At 36.1% G+C, this 26,362-nt stretch overlaps 1 protein-coding gene across 1 annotated transcript; it reads left to right on the forward strand.

The window, feature by feature from the left end:
* Positions 1-2,185: 2,185 nt before the first annotated feature.
* Positions 2,186-25,960, forward strand: LOC311077184 (uncharacterized protein). Its single transcript, XM_084139013.1, has 5 exons — positions 2,186-2,321; positions 21,492-21,959; positions 22,055-22,158; positions 22,229-22,332; positions 25,374-25,960. Exons 1-5 carry the CDS (start codon positions 2,213-2,215, stop codon positions 25,507-25,509), a joined length of 921 nt encoding a protein of 306 aa, XP_083995139.1. The 5' UTR covers positions 2,186-2,212; the 3' UTR covers positions 25,510-25,960.
* Positions 25,961-26,362: the final 402 nt, after the last annotated feature.

The raw sequence follows: 26,362 nt of genomic DNA on the forward strand, positions 1-26,362 counted from the left end.
AACTAGTGACAAACAGATCAACTCTGAACATCACAAAACAAGCTACTAAAGTCAGAACAAAACAATAGCAAAATAAAAGCCAACAGAAAAAAACAATGAAAATTACAGGACAATTCAGCTGCATAATTTATTCATGCTGCAATGCATGATGTCAGCCATTGATGCGTTCTGATTGGTGGCTCCCATCATGCACTGCAACATTAAGCATTTGTTTGATTGTCACCATTGTTGAGATTCATATGTAGATTCTTGATGTCTGTGTGTGATTTTAACTCCTTCAGATGTTTAAAACATTGCTGGAAGTAACTACTGTAGTGAAAAATTAATAAAACAATTAGATAATCAGTTTATAATGCTAGATGACATCATTGAATCAGGTCACTAGTAATTCAATCATTGAAACATAACCAGGGCTGCAGTTCCAATAGCATCTTAAGCCTAACTTGATCACAGACCAACTGCAACAAATGGTCTGTACGATCAAATTAGGCTTGTGATGTTTTCAGGAAACACAGCCCAAATCATAGTTTCTCTTGCCACAACACATATGCTATATAAGCACAGAGTTGGAGCAGCCAGGGAAAAACTAATGTTAAATAATAAAGTGTCAAGAGCCCAACTAAAGCAACCACTGGTCACCATAATGGTGACATGAAACGAAACATTCCATAAGACCGTGTGTAGATGTATGACAGAAATAAAGTCAAACTGGTAAAATAATAAGTGCAATAATGGCTCGAAGTCAGTAGTTCTTGTGTTTCTCTTTTTTCTGTTCTTGTTTCTCTTTCCTTCAGTGATTCTGCTTGTTATCATCAGGTGTCACCACTAATGGCCAATCATCACTTAATTAATCACTTAATTATCTCATTAACTTCAACACTGCTTCAGTGTTAATTTTTAACACCCTGTAGTGTGGACACATATGTACACTGAGGAGTGTTAATTTAACACTGGGGATTTTGCTGTGTAACTGTTTATGTATAGTGTTTCTTTGGGGGGTTTTTTGTGCATCAACAGAAAGGTTTTTATGTATTTATTTTAGAGATTTTGTCAGTAAATGTACGTAGAGGGTTTTAAATTGAATTTGTGTTGATTGTAACTAGGTTAATATTTTTTTTATTCAAATTTGAAATAAATTGCAACTTTATTATTAATTTGAATTACAAATGTATTTAATTATATAATAGTGTACATGTATATTACATTAAAGTATATTTTAGTCCCACTTAAAGTCCCACTTAAATTGTTCCAAAAAAGCACTCTTAATTTCAACTAATTTCATTTAATTTGAGCTTAATCTGTGATACATTTGAAATCAATTACATGCAATACGTTTGTCGAAAACATTTCACTTAATTCACATTTAAGTTTATTGTTAACTGACATTAAAGTATATTTTAGTTCACATGAATTGCTTGTCAGTTCATTAAACTACACTTTAACTTTATTTTAAATACACTGAAAGTACTTATTAAATATGTATTAAAGTCCCATTTATGTTTAAAAAAAGCATTCAAAAGTTCAACTAATTGCATTTAATATGAACTTAATTTGTGATACATTTGAAATTAAATACAAATAAAATGCACTTAAGCGGTGAAAACATTACATTTAATTCACACTTAAGTGTATTGTTAACTTACATTAAAGTACATTTTAGTTCACATGAATTGCTTGTCAGTGCATTGAGCAGTGCACTTTAAATCAATTTTAAAGACACTAGAAGCAATTATGAAAGTAAATATAAAGTTGTATTAAAGTCCCACTTAAGTGGTACCAAAAAATCACTCTTAATGACAACTTACTGCATTTTATTTCAACTTAATATGTGATATATTTCAAATCAATTATACTTAATGTGCATTCAGACTGGTGAAAACATTGCATTTGAGTTACACTTAAGTGTATACATTTAAAGTATATTATTTGTATAATAAGTACACTTTATAAAAGTACACTAAAGTGCATTTTTCACAAGGGCATCCAGAAACACACGGATTGAATGACATCTTAAAAAAGATGCAGTGTCAAACCGTATGCTCTTTTAGAAAGGCGGAGTTTTTAAGTTGGACTGCAAGTCTTTATTCTTGTCGAAGGCCAGTGTGAAATGAAACCACTTCCTGTGAAGGTTTAACATTACTGTAAAAACACTACTTACCATTCTAAAGACCACACCTCATCTGTGAAGACATACTGTCAGTCACAGCAAATAATGGATTCAGAGGACATTTATCAAAATGTTGAACGCAGAGATATTAGGAACACAACTGAACCTCCAACACAGAGTAACGACCAGGATGAAGGAAAAGATGAAATGCGCAGTAAGCAGAAAACGACTTTCATTTATTTATGTCACAAATGATGACGTTAATGGTGTCACTAATGTTTGAGGAAATGAGAAGTGTTACATATACGCCTTTCAAATATATGTTCTAAGAACAATATGCCAGTGTTTCTGCTTTTATATTTAATGTATTAACATGGATTATTTTTAAATCGTGTTCTTTTGGACTTTATATCAGTGTTTGTCTTATAAAAGAATATACTGTAAAACTCTATCTACAGCATTATCTAAATACAAGGGTAGAGTAGGCCTACATAAAAAAATTGATTTGAAACTTAATTTCTAATAATATGAAGGGTATGGAAGTAAAATAATGACAATGTATTTGAAACAAAAAAAAGCTTGTTGAATTGCACTAATTGGAAAAAAAAAATGCATTGCATTAACCGTGCTTGCATTTTAGGCCTTGTCCACACAGAGATGCGTTTAGCTGTATACGAAAAAAAAATTGTATCGTATCAGCGTTTCGCCCAGATGGATCTGGCGTTTTGGGAGTCTACGTATCAGCAACTGTGGACTACATGCTTGTGTTCGTGCTGCAGAAGCCACTGAGCCTCTTATTTCTTTATTTATTATTTACTTCAATGTATTTGTATTTTATTTCTTTATTTTACTTCTTTATATTTTCTTTCTTATGCTATGATGCCTGTTGTCTGATTAAGACATTTCATATTTTGTACCAGGCCATTTATGCGCAAGGTTTATGCATATGATCCAAGTCTTCTTCTCCGTTTTTAGTGTATCTCTGTGACAGAATTACAGCACCACATACTGGTCTGGAATGTATACTACATCACTTTTGGGTCGGTTTCAGTGGTTTCATGTGTGCGTAGATATTTCTTGAGACAACGCTGTGTTTATGGATTTTTTTTCTAGAACGAGGGAAAAAAAGATCGGATAGGGAAAGCTCTGGCTTCGTGTGGATGTAGGTTTAATGCATTGTATTTTAGAGCTTGCATTTTTATGGGTTGAAATTCAACATGGTCATATTTAAGCTGTGAAGATTTAAATTCAAAACCTTTACATATTTTCATTATTAAAAGTTCAATAATCCACATTCACCTTTCAGATTACATTTCCCCCCAAAAAACCTATAATATCCGACAGGCAATTTTCGGTCCATTTTATTTCGCTTAACAAATTCAGTTCCACAAATTCATTTGACAGAAAATTCAACAGTGCACATCTGGGAACTGCAGGAATAGCAGTAGAGTACCGGGGCCGGTTGCACCAGCTGTGTGTAAGTTATAACTTAGCCTAGTTTTGACGTAAATGGACACTAAGTTACGACTTACACACTTCTAAATATTTTTGCGTTGCACCATTAAACTTAGTTGAAGCGTAACTCTACGTATAAACTAAATATTTACGGCAGCCTCCGATCAGGAGTAAAGGATGGAATAAAATATCAGACAGATTGAACTGCATCAATAAGCTCTTCTTTTACCTGACAGACTTCAATTCTTTAGACATATATGATTATGCTGACATTTACACTCATTTTAAGAGAGAGAACATTATGTGAAAAGATTAGGCTACTTTGTTAGCGGCTATCTTTAACACGAACCCATCCTAAACAGCACGCCGCTGTGTGCATCAGTCCATGTTGTGCATGTCAAATATCAGTCATAATCAATAAACGTAATTTCTTATGTTTTTTGTAACAATATTTATTTATTGATCCTTATTCATTTCATTTCAAATACAGTTTCTGAATGTTATTTGCATTCCATATTTAATGGAAACTTATTTTTACCGTTAGTAACGTGAGGCAAAAGAATGAAGGATAAACTGAAATTCACAGCATTTCAACACAACATCTGCTCACGTATTTGAAGGCTGCTATTGGATCATCGAGGCTAAACGTCATATTATGCGACTACGCATTACTTTACGGAGAGCTTACGACCTACTAGCTGCGTTCTGCCTTACGAACAAATGGTGCAACGGAATAAAGTCCAGAGTTAGTTACAAACTAGCTAGTAGTTACTAAACCTCTAGTGTGGACTTTACGTTCCAACTTAAGAAAGAACTTAGGAACGGCTGGTGCAACCCTACCCCGATGCATAACCTCCATCTGCTGTTAGTCGTCCTCACCAGCAGGGGGTGCAAGTGGATGTTGATGAAGACCAGAGAGTCATTCATTCACAAAAACAGATTTACAGAAATGGAGCTAGCAGTATTTGCAATGATACAGGGCCAGTATACATGCAGAAAAGCTGATAAAGACACAAATGCTGTGTTTACGTTTAAGTCTTCACAGTTACTTTCCCTGTGTACATGTAAGCAGCTTTCTCTACGTCCGCGAACAAGATTATAACGTCATTCCCCCAAATGTACCGATCAAACAATACATCTGAGGTAGAATTATAGTAGAGTTTCCCTCATACTCCAGGATTCCCTGCCGTCGGGACATATAAAACATTTAACATAGCCCAATGGACTAATGCAGTGATATTAAAAGACAAAATTCATAGTACCTTGTTGGTGATGTGGGCTACAGGCAAGCAGATGCACATTTAGAATATGAACGTAACGCGCATAGTTTCACGCTAAGCATTTCCTATAGAAAGTGCAGTTTATTGAAAATCCCAACGTGAACAGATACAAAATAAAGACTTGACTTGGCGAGACCCTGAAACAAAGACTCACCAACAGCAGCAATTTTGCAGGTTTTCCTACTTACAAAGCATGTGGAGGTCTGTAATTTTTATCATAGGTACACTTCAACTGTGAGAGACGGAAAAATCCAGAAAATCACATTGTATGATTTTTAAATAATTAATTTGCATTTTATTGCATGACATAAGTATTTGATCACCTACCAACCAGTAAGAATTCCGGCTCTCACAGACCTGTTAGTTTTTCTTTAAGAAGCCCTCCTGTTCTCCACTCATTACCTGTATTAACTGCACCTGTTTGAACTCGTTACCTGTATAAAAGACGCCTGTCCACACACTCAATCAAACAGACTCCAACCTCTCCACAATGGCCAAGACCAGAGAGCTGTGTAAGGACATCAGGGATAAAATTGTAGACCTGCACAAGGCTGGGATGGGCTACAGGACAATAGGCAAGCAGCTTGGTGAGAAGGCAACAACTGTTGGCGCAATTATTAGAAAATGGAAGAAGTTCAAGATGACGGTCAATCTCCCTCGGTCTGGGGCACCATGCAAGATCTCACCTCGTGGGGCATCAATGATCATGAGGAAGGTGAGGGATCAGCCCAGAACTACACGGCAGGACCTGGTCAATGACCAGAAGAGAGCTGGGACCACAGTCTCAAAGAAAACCATTAGTAACACACTACGCCGTCATGGATTAAAATCCTGCAGCGCACGCAAGGTCCCCCTGCTCAAGCCAGCGCATGTCCAGGGGCCTCATTTATAAACAATGCGTACACACAAAAGAAGGCGTACGCCACTCTCTACACAATAATTGGTATTTATAAAAAGCAAACTTGACGGGAAAATGTGCGGTCCTTCACGCAAACTCTGACCCAGGCGTACGCACAAAAACGGGTGAAATGAGAAATGGTGACACCGTCGGCAGAGGGAAGAAACACGTGAAAGTGTGTGAAAGTGTGTGAAACTGTAGACCGTTGTGCTCATAAATAACGAAGACTTCATAAAGCAAGTCTTACAATTAACAGCCTACACGAACACCCGTTTGATCAATCTGCAGTGTAAAACAAACAAAATCAAACGAAGATTACAACAGAAATGCAAATGAACATATTTGCAAAAAGAAAAGTGAAATATGTTCTGCAATAATATTGGCATGTTATGCAATTCATCCTCATAACACATCTGTAGCTTTCCCCTTTCCCCCACCCATGGCAGACACACTCTGGCGATGGAGCGCTAGACGCTTTTTTGCATCGACTTTGATGTCCGACCATTTCTTTTTTATTTCGGCCACGGTCCGAGGTTGTGAGGCTGCAGCATTAACGGCATCTGCAACCTTTTGCCACTCAAGTGCCTTTTTGGCATTAGTAATGCCCACACTGTGCCCTCCAAACAACATTTTACTCCTCTTTTCCACCTCGCCAACGATAATTTCTACTTCACATTGAGTGAAGTTACGTTTCTTGGTTTTCCTCTCTGTGTTTGCCATGATTTCGCAATCGATGAATATTAACTTGTGGGCGTTTCACAGACTATTTATGGGCAACTATGGGCGTGACATGAAGCCACAAAAGCTGTGCTACATTTAGAATTGATTGTGATTTATTAAGGGAAAACTGCGTAGGATGTGCATGCGCACAGTTTTATAAATTCGAATATTTCTGTGCGTACGCCACTTCTGACGCAAATCCTAAGCAAAGTTTTATAAATGAGGCACCAGGCCTGTCTGAAGTTTGCCAATGGCCATCTGGATGATCCAGAGGAAGAATGGGAGAAGGTCATGTGGTCTGATGAGACAAAAATAGAGCTTTTTGGTCTAAACTCCACTCGCGGTGTTTGGAGGAAGAAGAAGAATGAGTACAACCCCAATCCCAACCGTGAAGCATGGAGGTGGAAACATCATTCTTTGGGGATGCTTTTCTGCAAAGGGGACAGGAAGACTGTACCGTATTGAGGGGAGGATGGATGGGGCCATGTATCGCGAGATCTTGGCCAACAACCTCCTTCCCTCAGGAAGAGCATTGAAGATGGGTCGTGGCTGGGTCTTCCAGCATGGCAACGACCCCAAACACACAGCCAGGGCAACTAAGGAGTGGCTCCATAAGAAACATCTCAAGGTCCTGGAGTGGCCTAGCCAGTCTCCAGACCTGAACCCAATAGAAAATCTTTGGAGGGAGCTGAAAGTCCGTATTGCCCAGCGACAGCCCCGAAACCTGAAGGATCTGGAGAAGGTCTGTATGGAGGAGTGGGCCAAAATCCCTGCTGCAGTGTGTGCAAACCTGGTCAAGAACTATAGGAAACGTATGATCTCTGTAATTGCTTTTCTGATGTATCAAATACTTATGTCATGCAATAAAATGCAAATTAATTACTTAAAAATCATACAATGTGATTTTCTGGATTTTTGTTTTAGATTCTGTCACTCACAGTTGAACAGTACCTACGATAAAAAATACAGACTTCTACATGCTTTGTAAGTGGGAAAACCTGCAAAATCGGCAGTGAATCAAATACTTGTTCTCCCCACTGTGTGTGTGTATATATATATATATATATATATATATTGTAAGATATTAGTATTTGTAGTGATTCGTCAATTTAGCTCAAAGGAATTATTAATTAATTTATAGGGAATTCGAAAGAGTCACTTATTACAACCGAGCAAATGATTTGTTAGCGGTTCATTTGAACTGGCTGTAACTATCAACTCTGCAACGGATATAAATATCCGAACTATAGTGAAACACTATAGTTAGCAAGGTAACTTAGATCAGAAGTTTAAGACATTAAATTCGTAAGCACATAACAAGTAATACTTCTCTTTAAAATACAAACAAGACTTTATTGATTATTCTAACACGTAAAACTAATATCTAACACAAACACACGCACACACATTCATACGAGTTGCAGAAAGAAAGAGAGTGAGGAAAGAATGAGTTTTAAGAGTGAGATGATGAAATCCCAAGTTTCTATATGCACTTGTAAGACATAACCTGAATGAACCATCAAGCACTAATTTAACCCTTCGTTTCTTAGGTGGGTTATTAAATCTATATCAAATGCACCAGTTCAGTTTAAAAGTCTGGAGGCTACTTGCGTGTCTTTGCTTTTGGGATTCCCTTGTCTGCGTAAAAGGGGTTTTCCCGAGTTTGTTGGCTGGTCTCCTCGTGCCTGATGTCTGGGGCGGCCAGTCACGTGGTTTGCTGGCGGGTGAATGAAAGTCTTTGTTGAAGCTGGCTTTGCAGAATAAACGTGGACCGAAATCTTGCCGCAAAACTTAACTTAGAACCGAGACTTACAACGGAAAAGAAAGGAAACTAGGAAAAGCAAGGAAATTGAGATGAGAGTAGATGATGGCTTGAATGAAGTTGTTTAACCCATGTTCTTCTGATCTTGATTTGGGTTCTTTCGTCTGCGTGTTTACATGGTTACTAGTCTGTCTGGTCTCTTCTCCCTTCGCACACTTTTCTAACCTTGTTGAGAGCTCTCCTAAAACTTTGTTCGGATCTAAGATTTTAAACTCACATGTTTGTCCGGCCTCCTGGAAGAAATCTGACCAATTAGACACTGGCTTTATTTAGGAGGTGGCGTTCTCTTCACTTCTTATCATAAATCAAGCTTATCTGTGCTCTCCTTACTCTCTAAGCTCTAGCAGAGAGGAAAGAGGCCACAGTTTAGACATTATTACTATTATAAGAATACGAAACATTTTACACAGATTTCAATCAAGCCATCTTTTGAATCAAGAGCATACAATCATACTGATATGAAACACAACACACTTTCATTCAAACATCTAACAGTTATAACCATTAAATGACTTATATGGCATCTAAGCATATTAGATACACCACACATATATTGTAGAAACAACATAGAATTATGTAGTTGCATGATGTTTGATTATAAGTCCATCGAAAATTGTTCTGGGATGGTTTTATGTATTTATAAGTGAAATCTCAGTTCTTGTGGTTTGACGAGATTAGAACTTTGGTTTGGTCATTCAGAGGTCCTAAGAAGAAGATGGTCTGTTTTGTATCTCTGTCGTGGGGGTTGAGCAGCTTCTGCTGTTATCTTGATCGAGCACTGAGCTGTGCCATCTCTGAGCCAATCATTCTTTTACAAGCTATCTCACATTGACAAGTTCTTCCTTTAGTTGGGCTCATCTCTTTGAAGCTTGCATGGCCGTAAAGTTCTTAGCTGGGGGTTTTCGTTGGTTAGGTAGACTGGCAGGAGCCTTCTTTTATGGCTCTGGGGTTGGTGATTTGGTGTCTGTAATGTTGAGTTCTGTGTGGAATTATGTTTGAACAATTCACCTGGAAGATTCATTTGTGTTTGTTTCGCACTCAATCCTACAATATATTTACGCACTACTGGTCAAAAGTTTTAGATTGTTTTATGTTTTTAAAAGAAGTCTCTACTGCTCACCAAGGCTGCATTTATTTGATAAAAAAATAAATAAAAAAAACTGTAATATTGTGAAATATTATGACAATTTAAAATGACTGTTTTCTATTTTAATATATTTTAAAATGTAATTTATTCCTCAGATGAAAGCTGAATTTTTTGCATCATTACTCCAGTCTTCAGTGTCACATGATCCTTCAGAAATCATTCTAATATGCTGATTTTATGCTCACAAAACATTCACTATTCAATGTTTTCAATCATATTCTTTGATGAATAGAAAGTTCAAAAGAACAGCATTTATTTAAAATAGAATATTTTCTAACATTATAAATGTCTTTACTGTAACTTTTCATCAGTTTAACTCATCCTTGATGAATAAAAGTATTGGTTTATTTTATTTATTTCCCCAAAAAATAAAATTAAAATTCTTACTGACCCCAAACTTTTGAAGGGTAGTGTTTAATGTTACAAAAGCTTTAGATTTCAGATAAATGCTGTTCTTTTGAACTTTCTATTCATCATAGCATCATGAAATAAAAATGTAAAAAACTGTTTTCAACATTGATAATAATCATAAATGTTTCTTGAGCATCAAATCATCATATTAGAAGGATTTCTGAAGGATCATGTGACACTGAAGACTGGAGTAATGATGCTGAAAATTCAGCTTTGATCACAGGAATAAATTACACTTTAACATATATTCACATAGAAAACAGCCGTTTTAAATTGTAATAATATTTCACAATATGACTGTTTTTGTTTGAATTTTTAATCAAATAAATGCAGCCTTGGTGAGCAGAAAATACTTATTTTAAAAACATTAAAAAATTACAGATCTAAAACCAGAGGTGGGGGACTCGAGTCACATGACTTGACTCGAGTCAGACTTAAGTCGCAAATTTTAGGACTTGCGACTTGCTTGACAAATATTTATAAAAGACTTGACTTGACTTTCCCAGTGGGCATTTGATGTCAATTTAACATCAATGTGACATCAAACATTGATGTCAAAATTACGTCACGAAATAGGTCAAAAATGAAAGTCATATTGAGGTCAAAGTGTCGATGTCAATTTGATGTCAAGATTTTGACCTCTGCTGATGTCATTTTGATGTTATTTTGATGTCATGCTTTGTTTGTTGGTATTTGATGTCAATTCAACATTTATTTGATGTCAAGATGTCATGATGTTGTAAACTGATTTTTCTTTAAATAGAAATTTAACTGATTCTATCTTAAATTGATCAATTGCCATTTCATATTTATACTGTGATCTTATTTCATTTGAGTCCACTAAAAAAATTTTTTTTCTAAAAAATGTAATTAATTTAAATGAGTTAACAAAACATCAATTTAACTCAATCCTCTTGCAGATAAGTGTTAGTTAACAACAGCACACATGAATGAGTTGAAGACCTTAACAAATAGATCATCAATGCATCAACAAGTACACAATCACTGCCTGTTAAATAAAGCAACATAACATCAGTGTTTCCCTGCTCATCCAGAACTGAAGCACAGGCTCTACTCTTCAACACAATGGTGACCCAAAAAACTCAACAGAAACTCTTTAAAGGTCCCATTGCATGGATTATTTTATTATTTTAGAATGTTTCCTGGGGTGCCCTTATAATGTTAGTATGTTTTTTTTAGATCAAAAGTTGTTATAATTTAGAAATAAAAGGCATATTTCCTAGCCTGATTTTAGCCTCTGATATGAACGCTCTGTTTGAAGGGGTGTGTCTGCTGTGTATTACAGCTACCGAGATTAACGAATCGTGAGAAGTTTTTTAAGTATTTAGATCTATTCCCATCACATAAAAGGTTGCAGTGACTTTATATTCATGACTTGAGACTTGACTCGGACTTGAGTTAAATGACTCAAATAACTTGTATTCTGTTTAATAAATATCTGTTTTTGAACGCACCGCAACCTAACCACGTGACGCAGCAGGCAAGCAGAGAGTGCTAACAGGCTGAGAAGGGTCTGGCTGCAGACCTGCACTCCCAGACCTGGACGCTCAGACACCAGCGCTTCCTCTGCAAGTGACGTCACTTGCAATCGACGCATAGTGTGGTTCGTGTCGGATTGAGAACAGCTCCCAATGTCGTTCAAAAATCGTTTCTGTAAGTATATACATATAAATAAATATATATTGTTGCTGTCGGGCGGAAACCTCAAAATTTGTCAATTTCATATTTTTTCACAAATCTATGCTATTGGTCAGTCCTCATGTGGTTCTGTTATTTTTTACAAATGATTAACCAATCTAAAGTGTTGAAATAGCTAGAGAGCAAATCTCTTAACTCCATTGGACACTTCAACTGTCTGAGAATCCTTGTAACTCCACCTCTTCTTCACTTTGTCTCCTCAAGATTGAAAGTCGCAACGATTAAGAAATCCTCGTCGAGCAACACGTAAAGCAAGCCTTAACTCTGATTTTATCTGTGTTAAACTATGATATCAGTTATTGATGTATTTTAAATGTCTACTTATAGGCTTATTATACGTGTGCATTGAAGTTTTAAAATGTATCTAATATAATACTTGAATTGAATTAAATGTTTTGGATACCAGCATTAAATTATTGTTTTTATTATTATTTTACTGACTCGAAGTTGGCACTGTGCATGTAAAATACCCCAAGTAGCAAGGTTTTAATTTATGGGAGAAAAAAGGGCTAAGTTACTGGCGCCAAGTAAGCCTATCTTATGTTTTAGTTAGGTTAGATACATTTGAGTAGGCATGTTTTGTTAAAGGAACACTATGTATCTTTTCAACCTTCATAATATATTTCCAAGACCCTTGTGATGGTACATCGACTTACAATAGGTTGAATGACGTGTCTGCCATAGTCTGACGGGGTCTGTATCGCTTTTACTGGCACTACACAGCAAAAACTCCAGTGTTAAATGAACACTCCTGGGAGTGTATATGAGTCCACACTCAAGAGTGTAAAGTGTTAAAATATGAGTGTTAAATTCAGAGGTGGAAAGTCCAGGGGTCAGAAAGTAAAAGTCCTGCCATATATTTATTCCACCCATGAACTCACACAGCAAAAACTCCAGTTTTAAATTAACTCTCCTGGGAGTTTATTTGGCTCCAGACTCAAGAGTGTTAAAGTTAATGAGATAATTTAGTGATTGATTGAGTGATGATTGAGCATTATTGAAGACACCTGATGTTAACAAGCAGAATCACCAAAGGAGAAAATCTCTTTTTTTAAGTTGCCATTATGGTGATTAGTGTTGGCTTTAGTTGGGCTCTTGAACCTTAAACTAATACCGTTAGATTTTGTTTGGCTGTTCTATCAGTGTTATAACTCTCAGATGAACAAAGAGAAAAGCTGATCAGGTCATTTTGGTTGTGTTTCGACATAATCATCTTTTGACTTGAATCACAAAGCTCATTCAGAGAGTTAGGTTTACCTTGCTGATTACAGCAGTCTATGATTCTACAGTATACTCTTATCAATATAATCAGCATTTTCAAAATAATCCAAAAGATTTCTTTAAAGTTGTCCTGATCAAAACACTTTGAAAAGTTTTTTTTTTTTTTTTTGGACACACTGACACCAAGAATCAGCCTGTGATTCTCAACAATGGTGACAATAATAAAGCATGTTGCAGTGCATTCTGGGTACCACCAATCAAAACTCATTCATGGCTCCCATCATGCATTGCGGTATGAATAAATTATGATCTGAATTGTCTTACTAATTTCCTTTCCCTAATTGAATATTCTTTTTGTCACCATTGTTGAGATTCATACACTGATTCTTGATGTCTGTGTGCGCCTTAAAGAAAGATTTTTTTTTTTTTTTAATATCAGAACAACTTTTAAGAAATCATTTGGATTATAATGACAAATCTGGATATTATTCTGTAGAATCACTGTGATGCTGTTATGACCAATATACATTTAAGTCAGAGATTAGACTCTAAATGAGTTCAGTGATTCAGGTTAAATGATGATTATGTTAAAATATAACCAACACCTGTTGACCTTTTCTCTTTGCTCATCTGGCTGTTATAACTCAGATACAGCAGCCAAACAAAATCTAAAGTTAAACATTTAAAGGTCAACTGCCCAACTAAATCAAACACCGATATCCATAATGGTAACTAAAATTGTGATTTTTCTCCTTCAGTGATTCTGCTTGTTAACATCAGGTGTCTTCAATAATGGTCAATCATCACTCAATCAATCACTAAATTATCTCATTAACTTTAACACTCTTGAGTCTGGAGCCAAATAAACTCCCAGGAGAGTTCATTTAAAACTGGAGTTTTTGCTGTGTGAGTTCATGGGTGGAATAAATATATGGCAGGACTTTTACTTTCTGACCCCTGGACTTTCCACCTCTGTTAGTGTGAGGCTATTTTGAGCCTTGTTAGTGGTATTAACTAGCGATTTACTTTTACTTACTCTGTGCCCCATATACTAGTGTTATGAGCTAATCTGTTTTTAAAGATAAAACTCTTTATATTCGATTTTCATGAAAACGCATCCCAGGGAACAGAGGTGGAAAGTCCAGGTTCAGAAAGTAAAAGTCCTCCTCAGTATTTTGTTCCAATCATCTGGATTTGCTAATTCAGCAGGAGAGAGAACTAATTAGTGAAATCAGTGTTAAATGAACTGGGAGTTTATGTGTTAAAATATGAGTGTTAAATTAACATTCAAGAGTGTTAAAATTAATGAGCTAATTAAGTGATTGATTGAGTGATGATTGACCATTATTGAAGACACCTGATGTTAACAAGCAGAATCACTGAAGGAGAAAAATCTAAATTATAGTCACCATTATGGGGACCAGTGTTTGATTTAGTTGGGCAGTTGACCTTTAAATGTTTAACTTCAGATTTTGTTTGGCTGCTGTAACTGAGTTATAACAGCCAGATGATCAAAGAGAAAAGGTGAACAGGTGTTGGTTATGTTTTAACATAATCATCATTTGACCTGAATCATTGAACTCATTTAGAGCCTAATCTCTGACTTAGATGTATATTGGTCATTACTGCATCACTGTATCACAGTGATTCTACAGAATAAGATCCAGACTTTTCAATATAATTCAAATGATTTCTTTAAAGTTGTTCTGATAATAAATAAAAAAATATATTTTAGGCACACACAGACATCAAGATTCAGTGTATGAATCTCAACAATGGTGACTAAAAGAATATTAAATTAGGAAAAGGAAATTACAATTGTGAAACAATTCAGATCATAATTTATTCACACCACAATGCATGATGGGAGCCATGAATGAGTTTTGATTGGTGGCACTCAGAATGCACTGCAACATGCTTTATTATTGTCACCATTGTTGAGAATCACAGGCTGATTATTGATGTCTGTGTCCAAATAAAATACTTTTTCAAAGTCTTTTGATCAGAGCAACTTTTAAGATTTTTATATTGAAATTATATTGAAAATAGTATACTGCAGAATCACAGGCTGCTGTAATCAACAAGGTAAACCTAATTTTCTAAATGAGTTTTGTGATTCAGGTCAAATGACGATTACGTCAAAACATAACCAACACCACCTGATCTTGTTCATCTGAGAGTTATAACTCAGATACAACAGCCAAACAAAATCTAACCTTATTATTTTAATGGTCAAGAGCCCAAATAAATCCAACACCGATGACCATAATGGTAACTTTAAAAAAAAGAGATTTTCTCCTTTGGTGATTCTGCTTGTTAACATCAGGTGTCTTCAATAATGCTCAATCATCACTCAGTCAATCACTAAATTATCTCATTAACTTTAACACTCTTGAGTCTGGAGCCAAATAAACTCCCAGGAGAGTTCATTTAACACTGGAGTTTTTGCTGTGTGAGTTCATGGGTGGAATAAACATATGGCAGGACTTTTACTTTCTGACCCCTGGACTTTCCACCTCTGCCAGGGAACGATCAACTCGGTAACCATGTGTTAATTACCCCTAGGTTCATTTTTCACTGGATTTGTCCTTTAAAAGTTTTTGGTATGTATGAGACAAAGATGAATTGCTGAATAATGATATTAAGAAGAGGATCTATGACCTCTGGAAGCATCTCTTTCAGTAGCTTAGTCTGTATAGGGTCTAACATACATGTTGTCGATTTAGATGATTTAACAAGTTTAGAAAATTCTTCCTCTCCTATAGTAATGAATAAATCTACTTTAATTTATTAAAGTAAAAACAAAAGAAGTGGAACAAAGATATAAGAAGTACAAAAATAAATTAACTGATATTATAAGAACAAGCAAACGGTTATATTATAAATTTTTTTTATTATTAGTTAAAATTTTTACCTCAGTATTACTGAACTACATTACTAAAATAAAATTTTTAATGATTAAAGCAAAATTTAAATTTCAAGAACACAGCTTCCTGGTCACTGACAAAGATTACTTTGCCTCCGCTGTAGAATCTAGCCGTTTCTCAATACCAAGTACGCAAAGTTCAGACTTGAGTCCTTGGTAGTTCGGACTTGACAAGTTCGACTCAGGAGAACGAACTCCCGAGGACGGAAGGACGCAAATCTGATAATTCTGAAATGGAACAGCGGCGTACTTGATAGCGTCACTCAGCTCGCTCTGGCTACTCTGGTTATCTCTTTATGTATATCTAGGCTACAAATAAAACAAAATATGTTATAAACCACCAGCTGGTTGCCAGTACTTTACCGTAAAAAATACGGTATAAATATTTATGTTTTACGGCATTGAACTAAAGTTTACGGTAAAAAACTGGCAGCTGGTTGCAGGTGATTTACCGTAAAAAATATGGTAGTAATATTTTAGGTTTTACGGCAGTGATCTAAATATTACGGAAAAAAACTGGCAGCTGTGGTTGCCAGTACTTTACCGTAAAAAATACGGTAGAATTTTTTTTGCTTTTACGGCACTGAACTAAAGTTTACGGTAAAAAACTAGCAGCTTGCAAGTGCTTTACCGTAAAAAATACGGTAGTAATATTTTAGGTTTTATGGCATTGAACATTGAACTGAACTTTTATATAAAAAATAAAAAATAAAAACCTGCCAGCTGTGGTTTCCTGTAATCTTATTAGTGAGAATTACCAGAGGTTCAGACGTTGATGTTTTATTTAAAATAATAAAGTTTGAAGTTACCATTATGGAGATGAGTGTTTGCTTTAGTTGGGCTCTTGACCCTTGACTTTTTAACTTTAGATTTACTCTGACTGCCTTAACTGTGTGGTAACAGTTACACAAACAATAACACAAACGTTATGGCATGAAAATCAGAGAGAAAATGTGACCAGGTGATGGTGGCAGGTTAATGATGACATAATCGGCATATTGTGGCCTGATTCACTGATTTCATAAACAGTCTTATCTCTCACTTTATGAGCAAAGTGATAATATTAATTATAATTATTAAAAATAAATATTTCATATTATTGAGTATAATATCTCTGTAAGCCAACAGCGAGCAACAGATAATCTGAATAACTTTAAAAATACATGGTGTAGAAAAAAGGTTTTGAACTACTGCTCGATTTAAACCAACACAGACATCAAGATTCAGCGTATGAATCTCAACAACGGTGACAATCAACACAATAATCAGATAAAACTCTGAACATCACAAAACAAGCTACTAAAAAGCTGCAACAAAAACAACATCAAAAATAAAAGCAGATATAATAATAAAAGAAAATACTAAGGCAATTCAGCATAATGTATTCCTGCTGCAATGCATGCTGGGAGATACTGATGAGTTTTGATTGGAGGCTCCATCAAGTGCACTGCACTTTTATCATCACCATTGTTGAGATTCATACGCTGACTCTTGATGTCTGTGTGTGTCTGAAAGATACAGCAGTTCAAACCTTTATTGTACACAATGTTTTAAAAATTCTTCTGATTATCACAGCAATGATGGGTCACATGCTGTAGAATCATAGGGCTACTACAATCAATAATGTAAAATTAATAACACATAAAATCAAAGATAAGACTCTATAAGAGCTCAGTGAATCAAACATGGTGATTACCATCACTGATACACAACCAACATCACATGATTCATTTTCGCTCTGATTTCCTAGCCGTAATCAGCATGTCTTATAAACACAGAGTTACAGCAGGCAGAGAAAAACTAATGTCAGAAAGATAAGGGTCAAGAGCCCAACTAAAGCAGTCACTGATCTCCATGATGGTGACTTCAAATGAAACAATAAATCATCAACATCTAAACCTCTGTTAATTCTCAAACAGAACTGTAGACGTCTGACAGAAATAAAGTCAGTCTGGTTAGTAATAAGTGAAGCTGGTAATGCTGTTTGTGGAGTTGTTTAATCCTCCTCTGCTGAGATCTTCACAGATTTAATGTTTTTTATCTTCAGTTGATTTCATCTTAGGCTGTGGCTGAAGTCAGTTGTAGTTCTTGTGTCTCTGCTCGTCTCTTTTTTCTGTTCCTGTTGTTTCTCTAAATGGACATTCCCAGAATTCCCTGTGTGACACTTCACATTTTATGCTATTTCATTTAAATAATTATGTTTCTTCTTGGTTTTTGTTATCAGTTTTATACATTTGGGGTTTATATTACATCATATATTGTTTAATGAATGTTTATGGCATTATTTGGAGTCATGTGTGTGTCACCATGATGGTGTTTTGTGTTTGTGTGTATGACACTGTGCACCTTCTAAATATTAACATGTGCCTCAGTTTGTGGAAAACTAATGGTATATTTAAATCATTGTGTGCTTTTCTTTTTTACCACTTGTGTTATTATGATGGTTATCAGTATATTACAAAGATATAAAGCAGACTTTAATACTTTAGTAAAAATTTAATGATAACATTTATCGGTTTATGTAATATAACGGTTGTCCCGTGAAAACTAAAAGGTTCCTACTGTATTTTTTATGGTAAAGTACTGGGAACCACAGCTGATGTTTTTTCACCACACGTTTAAATCCTGCTGAAGGGTTTTTTTTTTTTTTTTTTCAAAGTAAGGTTGCTACCTTATTTTTTACGGTAAAATACTGGCAACCACAGCTGCCGGTTTTTTACCGTAAATTTCAGGGGTTTTTTAACAGTGCACACAAATGTGGTTCAGGCAACGCAATTGATTATCTTCACTGCATATATTTATAACAACACGAAATATAAAGCACAACCCTGACTCTTTTTGTTTTCATTTTAAAAATATGATAAATAAAAAAACATTATAATATTGATCATTAAAACTAACATTTAGCAAAAAGAGACAGGGTTGTGTCATTTTATTTTCTTATATAAGTACATACAGTGAAGAGAATGTAGGCAATATGTATAATAAAATATTTTATGTTTTAAATATATAAAATAAAATGACATAACCTTTTTTGTTAAATGTCAGTTTTAATGATCAATAATAGCCATTATAAAAGTATAAGTAGCCTAAAAGGTATAAGAAGCTATACAATAATAAAGCAAACGATTCAGTCAAACATAAGTCAGCTCTCTAGGCTACAACGTTAAAGTTAAATAGACTAAATAAAGCTATGAAACTTCACTTTGCCCTCAGCTTAATGATTTGCCAGGGAACAAATTATAGATTAATGAGACAAATAAAATAAAAAAATAAAAAAATAAATAAATCGTCCGTTAGATATACACATGACGATTTATATCTCATGTTGAACCACTAGACAAGAGACATCCGAGCCAGCGGCAAACGTCAGCAGCACTAGCCGAGGAAAGGCTGTTCTCGGCTGGGTACATGAGCGACGAGCGTCCGATTGCCTGGTTCTCACAACTCCGAAAACGTCAGATCAAATTTTTAAATAGGCGCTATCTTTATAAATAAACCAAAGATTTGAGCTTTAAACAACTACATTCTCGCCTGAAATACTCTTAAAAATACATTTTGTGACACAATTACAGCAGTATTTTTGAATTACGTGGGGTTTCTCCTCCGCTATTGACGCTTGCTGGTTGGTGTGAGATGCATTCTGGGATACCTGGCTGTCTCACGTCTGCACAAGTCACCTCTCGATGCATCCTCGGTAAAAGGGGCGGATCAAGAACACATCCGGGGATTTGAACTGGACTTGGCTAGATGTGAACTTTGAATTGGAACAGTACTTGGGCAGCGACTGATGACGTTTCACAAGTCCACAAGAACACAAGTACAGACAAGTACACATATTGAGAAACGGCTATAGTGTTCATTATTTACATTGGTTGTCAAGGATGGGAGGTTTTCTAACGTTATGATTAGTACTCCTGCTTATTTGTCGGTTTAAAAAAGTAAGAGTTTGTAAGGACATTTTGCGTCAAATGTGCATACAACAAAGTTGGAAACAATGTCTGTAGTACTTATATGATTTTATTACATGACCTCAGCAAAAAAAAACTTACACAGCTGTGAGGTAAGTATTAAATTCGTAATTTCGAGGTCCGGCCCACCGCCTAACTCTTTCACAGTGCAGCCAGCAGTTAGGAACACAGCAATCTTCCGTCGAGTTTTGTCTTTTTCAGCAGCGTTGTAATAGAGAATCAAAACAATGTCTATTTAACTCAGGCACAGCCCAAACGCAGTCGGTGAACGAGCGTCTTTTAGGAATAGCAACAGCAAAATTCCCAACACTCTCCCGCAACGCAGCCAGCAAAGTGGTTAGACATCAGGTAACTCAGGCGTTTTTTGAAAACTCCAGCAGCCGCTCAAACTCGTTCACTCAATGTTCACTCTGTGTTTTGTCAAACTTCCCCGCCTTAAGCCCCGCACACCTGTTGCTTAAATAATTCGCTACGTACTTCCATCTCACCGTCCGCATTGCATTTTGGTCAGTGTAGTTCCTTATTTTCGCCACAATTGTTACATTAAGCACCAAGTATCTCATCACTCCGGCGAACAGGAAGGGGGCCAGAGCTAATTACAGTGCCTATAAAAAGACCAAACTCTGCATACATGTGATGCAAGCTATACAGGCAAGCAGATGAAACCAGAGGAATGCAACATGCTACAGTGCACTAAGTATTTTCTTTATAACAGTTTTCTATGGGAGAAAATGCTTACTTTGAAACTTTGTGCATTGTGTTAATTCTCTGAGCTCATCTGCTTAACTGTACATAGTATGTTATACCAAATTTGGTCTTTTATTATCAAAATAAACCAGTAAAGTTATGCTTTATGTTGTGCATTGCATTACTTGTGTTAATATTGTGGGCTAGTCTTCTTGCCTGTATATAGTTTGCATCTCATCAATAAGGTTTAAACTGAGTTTGGTCTTTTAATATCATCAAGAGTCCATTAAGCTACCTTAAGCATTTTATATGTCCCGACTGCAGGGAATCCTGGAGTATGAGGGAAACCCTAGTACTGCAGCACAGCACCTTGATATAAAGTTAATAACTGAGAGAAAAATAAGTCTACCTCAGATGTATTGTTTGATCTGTACATCAGCTTTGGGGGAATGACGTTATAATCTTGTTTGCGGTAGAAAAAGCTGCTTACATGTACACAGGAAAGTAACTGTGAATATCTTTTTTGTCTTTATCAGCTTTTCTGCATATATACTGGCCCTGATAATCATTGCAAATACTGCTAGCTCCATTTCTGTAAATCTGTTTTTGTGAATGAATGACTCTCTGGTCTTCATCAAGGCCCGCTTGCACCCCCTGCTGGTGAAGACGACTAACAGCAGATGGAGGTTATGCATCAGTACTCTACTGCTATTCCTGCAGTTCCCAGATGTGTAAAAATGAATAAATAAATTAAATAAATGGACAGAAAATTGCATGTCAAATTTGGAGTTAGAAAATTGCCTATTTTTAAACAGACTGAATATTTTGGAAGTGAAATCTGTAAGGTGAATGTGGATTATTTAATTTATAATAATGGCTAATGGCTAATAATGGCTAATAAATGTGTGTGAAATGTTTTGAATTTAAATATTCACAGAATAAATATATGACCATGTTGAATTTCAGCCTATAAAATGCAACAACAAGTAATATATCTGTAAATGCAATGCATTTTTTTTCAATTAGTGCAATTCAACAAGCTTTTTTGTTTCAAATATATTTGTCATTATTTAACTTCCATAGAATTGTATTAACTGATATCTGTGTGTTTTGTCTCTGTTTGTCAGGAGGACGCAGGTGTTTGGTATTGATGACAGTGTGTCTCGGGCTCATTTGTGTTCTTCTGCTGGTCTTCATCACACTGTACATCACCATCACAGCAGAGAGAGACCTGTTAAAGAGTTACAAGAACACAGTTGAAGAGTTCAATCACACTATCATCAGCTTACAGGACAATTACACTGATCTAATGACTGAAAAAGACCAACTGAAGAACAACTTCAACTCTTTGAGTCAGAAGAAACTGGAGTTAGAGACCAGAGTCAATGATCTCAGCACTGAGAAAAGTCAGTTACAGAGAAGTTTTGATGCTTTGAATCAGAAGAAACTGGAGCTGGAGACCAGAGTCAATGATCTCAGTGCTGAGAAAAGTCAGTTACAGAGAAGTTTTGACTCTTTGAGTCAGAAGAAACTGGAGTTAGAAAGAAAAGTCACGTCTTTGGATGGTGAATTAAAGAAGAAGGCTTCTACACGAGGTCAGTTGAAATCTGTTTTTGTCCTAGTTCTCTTTTGTTTACTTTATGCATACAGTTTTGAAAAGTGTTTATGTACAAAACTCTGTGTGGTCCAGGTTTTTTTTCCATATCCAATGAGTCGAAGAGCTGGTCTGAGAGCAGGCGGTTCTGCAGGGATCGAGGTGGTGATCTGGTCATTATCAACACTGAAGAGAAGCAGGTGAGTTTGTGTGAGTGTCTGTTAATCAATGAGAGGAATCACACTTATTCCTGTTTTTATTCACATACAGAGGTCCATAACTTCATTCATCAAGGAGAGTGTGTGGATTGGTTTGTCTGACTCTGAGACTGAAGGCAGAATGAAATGGGTGGACAATTCACCACTGAATACAGGGTAAGTAATAAAACACTCACAGAAAACCACTGTAAATGCATTTGTTAAAGGGATAGTTCACCCAAAAGATTTGCTGTTATTTACTCACCCTCAACCATCCAAGTTGTAGGTGATTTTTTTCTTCAGTTGAACTGCTGTAACGAAAGCAACTGTAAATGGCGGCTGCTGTTTGTTTGCAGTGCTCGGTGACTGACGTCTGTCTGTACTCTGTATAGCATGAAACACACTGATGACGTGATGTCTGAGCAAACAGGGTGCGTGAGGGTATGTAAAAACATACGTTGACAGGCAGTAGGGCAGGGATAGGCAACTCCGGTCCTGGAGGGCCACTGTCCTGCAGAGTTTAGCTTCAACCCTAATTAAACACACCTGAACAAGGCAATCAGTGTTTTCAGGATTACTAGATAGATACAGACAGGTGAGTGTTTATCAGGGCTGAAGCTAAACTCTGCAGGATAGTGGCCCTCCAGGACCGGAGTTGCCTATCCCTGCAGTAGGGCATTGTATTTTTTCATTCGGACCGAATATGATGATTGGATTTACATTTTATGGTCCTACGCCTTCCACAGACGATATATATTTATAAAAATACATTTAGACCATTTAACACAGTAATTGCTATCTATGAGGAGACTTTCAATCAGTTTAACAAAAACAATTTCTGTAGAGAATCACCTATTGCACCTTCAACCCTTTGACGCGTACAATCCCATCATGTGATTAGAACGTTCAGTGCATAAATTAAACTGCTAAATTCAAATGTGCCTTCGCGAGTTGGCTGGCGCTGAGCCAGAGACGGATGCACTCAGCACTTGACATACAGTATTTCACAACTATTCAGTGTTTTCAACCACATACTGTAATGTTTATTTTAGGTTTATAGTTTGTACAATACACACTGATGTCTATGGAAGTGGCAATAATAATCCTTTCAATTATAAATTGATGAGTTTTATTCATATCAGATAAACATTGTGTAAGTAACTAGCCTATATAGTTTGCTCTATTCTTCTCCCACTTCACTGGCCATTTACTTTCATGTATTTCGGGAGAAGTGGATGAATTGATGTGATGTAAATCTGATAGATCCGGTTCTCTGAATTGCAGCGCAGACCAATATGGCGGCACCCATCGCGCGTTATAGATCAGCTAACATGATCATTAAGATTTTTAAACGACAAAACACATTCGCTTACTTGTATTTGAGAATCAAAATATCAGGTAGTTGATGACATCTCTTACGAAAAAGTTCATTTTATAAAGTTGTAGCGACAATCACTTCTATTAACTCAAATGAAAGGGAATATTCATGAGTTTATGAATATGATTTGCTTATCGTCTACACAGATTAAATTGCCCAAAGAGGGAATATTTGATCAATTGTCAGGGTCATTTTAATCAGAATTAATTTCAGTTGTCTAAACAATCTGTTCGTCCTGCGAACTGTATGCAATACTTCCTTATCAAAACTTAATAAAACTCACCCTGTGTTTATACAATTTAGGTTACTGAAATAGTAACGGAAGGTAAAGCTTCATAGCTTAGTAATCATACATTTTCAGGGACTTCGAATTGGTGAGCAATAAAGCAGATTCAATTCAAGAAGATTATTGGGTTTAATAAAAACAAACTAAAGGATACATTACTACGTTTCACACAGAGTAAATATGAGTATATAGCAAAACAAACAGTACAATTCAAACAAGATAATCGAATAACGAATAATAAAGAGAGAGAGAGAGAGAGAGAGAGAGAGAGAGAGAGAGAGAGAGAGAGAGAGAGAGAGAGAGAGTGAAAGCAAATCTCAGAGTGACAATTTTCAAACAGTTAACTTTGTAAGAGACCCCAAGTCGTTGGATAATTCCGCAAACGGGAATAGCCTAGAGTCTAGTGGTTCCCAAACCTGTCCTGCCGGCACCCCAACACTGCACATTTTCTTTGTCTCCCTAATCAAACACACCTGATTCAACTCATCAGCTCATTAACCCATGTGAAAATGAGCTGATGAGTTGAATCATATATGCCATGTTTGGTCTCATCTGACAGCCTATAAACTGAAATGAATGGTGGTGAAATTAATAGAGATATTAAAGTATCCTAATGTACAATCTAGGTACTATTGGTTAAACATGCATTGAGGAGAACATGTTAATGGGTTCTTCTCCCCCTCTTGATCACTACCCATTTGCCTCATCTTTTGGTTAAAGTCAGATAAATATTTGAATTATACACGTCATCCTTCAACTGCCTTTTGTTTCCGATTATTGGTTCAAAATAGCAGCGTAAGTTTCCAGCCTTACACTGGTAATGCTGTTTGTGGAGTTGTTTAATCCTCCTCTGCTGAGATCTTCACAGATTTAATGTCTTCTTTTCTCTTCAGTTGATTTCATCTAAGACTGTGTCTGAAGTCAGTTGTAGTTCTTGTGTTTCTGCTCGTCTATTTTTCTGTTCTCTTCTTTCCTTCAGTGATTCTGCTTGTTAACAGGCTTATTAAGGCTGAGATGACTCTATATTTAATATACACAGGTTTTGTGGCTCAGATAAGGTCCAGTTCTGGTTTATTTCTTTGCTCTTGCTGACATGTGGTATTGCTATGGCCTGCTTGTGGCCCAGATCTGGCAAACAGGAGCCGCCCAAAATGTTGCTCTGTGGGTGGTTGTCGATGACCTGAAAGTGGAGTTGTTTGTTTATTTGAACATCATGATCATATGTGCATTGTGAGTATTTGCAGCACGTGTGTTGTCAAACTTATAAAGATGTTTTCTTCATTTGCAGTATATTGAGCTCTCTCGGCCACTGTCCCATAAGTCAGTTTTATTCTCATTTAAAAGATAGAACATCACAACCTTCATAAATCATGCACAGCTTTTCCACAACCACAATCATGACAACCACAACAAAAATAATTCCCATAAATATATTCTAGTGAGAAAGTTTTCTCTGTTTTTCTTTTCTCCACTCTTATATATTACCATTAAAACTTGCTATTGTGGTGCTGTGAATATTATTGGGTTTCTTAATTACTGGTGTATGTTATTCAGGTTTTGGTTCAGCGGTGAGCCAAATAATGCAGGTGGAAATGAAGACTGCATTGAACTGAATCCTACTATAGACCCTGTGAACAACTGGAATGACATCCCATGCTCTTGGAAGAAGAAATGGATTTGTGAGATTTAAGTTTTAATCCAATCTTGTGGTTTTGCTTCTATTTTTTTTCTTAACATTTACTATTAGGAATGTACAATGTCTGTCTTTTAAACCACTGCCGTCTGATGTTCATATGTATTTGTTAGAAGGAAAATGTAAAACTGTCATTATTTTCTCATTGCTATAATAAACTCACAACATCCAGTTTCTCGTGATGTGAATTAGGATGATCTGGGACACCAAACCTCTGATGTGTTCATGTCTTGCTTCATTATAAGCAACATTATAATGTCAATATCATTTTACTCTAGCTGTTATTTTGCGACTCATTTGCTGGCCTGAAGTGTTGAGGTGAAAATCACAGTAAAATATTGACGTCTGAAGCGTCTCAGATTGCCTTGATTCATCAGTTATTCTGATATTGAGTGTCTGTGAAACTGCTTTTTGAGTTGTATTGCTTTTTACTTTCAATAAAATCGTCAATAACCATTATTATTATAGTAAACTGTATTTTTGTTTTTATGTCATATTTCATTCTTGTGTATCTGTTTGTTGCACTCATAGACTGTAAAAAATATGGACAAAGCGTCTGTGACGTCACCCATAGACTTTCTGAAGAACGGGTTTGAAGCCGTTTATGGGGGTATGGGCGGCGCCATCTTGGAAAATCTTGGGAAATCCTAACCCCGCCCACCTTCTGACGCAGCGCGCGTCACTCAGCTATCTCTGTGCATATTTTAGGCAACGAAATATGTTATAAAACACCATACTAACTCTTTTCGGTTTCATTTAAAGAAATCTTAAACATTATAGCCACACAAATGTGGTTCAGGCAACGCGTATTGATCACTGCACATAACGTTTGCCTATTTATAAAAAACAA

Source organism: Abramis brama (assembly GCF_963993115.1).
Source record: "Abramis brama genome assembly, contig: SCAFFOLD_111, whole genome shotgun sequence".
In the NCBI taxonomy this organism is placed as follows: Eukaryota; Metazoa; Chordata; class Actinopteri; order Cypriniformes; family Leuciscidae; genus Abramis; species Abramis brama.

Excerpts from the sequence above, each read along its gene's own strand:
- LOC311077184 (XM_084139013.1), top strand. The coding sequence starts at position 2,213 with ATGGATTCAGAGGACATTTATCAAAATGTTGAACGCAGAGATATTAGG. Across the intron at positions 21,960-22,054 it reads GAAGAAGGCTTCTACACGAG|GTTTTTTTTCCATATCCAAT; the intron begins GTCAGTTGAAAT and ends TGTGTGGTCCAG. Across the intron at positions 22,159-22,228 it reads TCAACACTGAAGAGAAGCAG|AGGTCCATAACTTCATTCAT; the intron begins GTGAGTTTGTGT and ends ATTCACATACAG.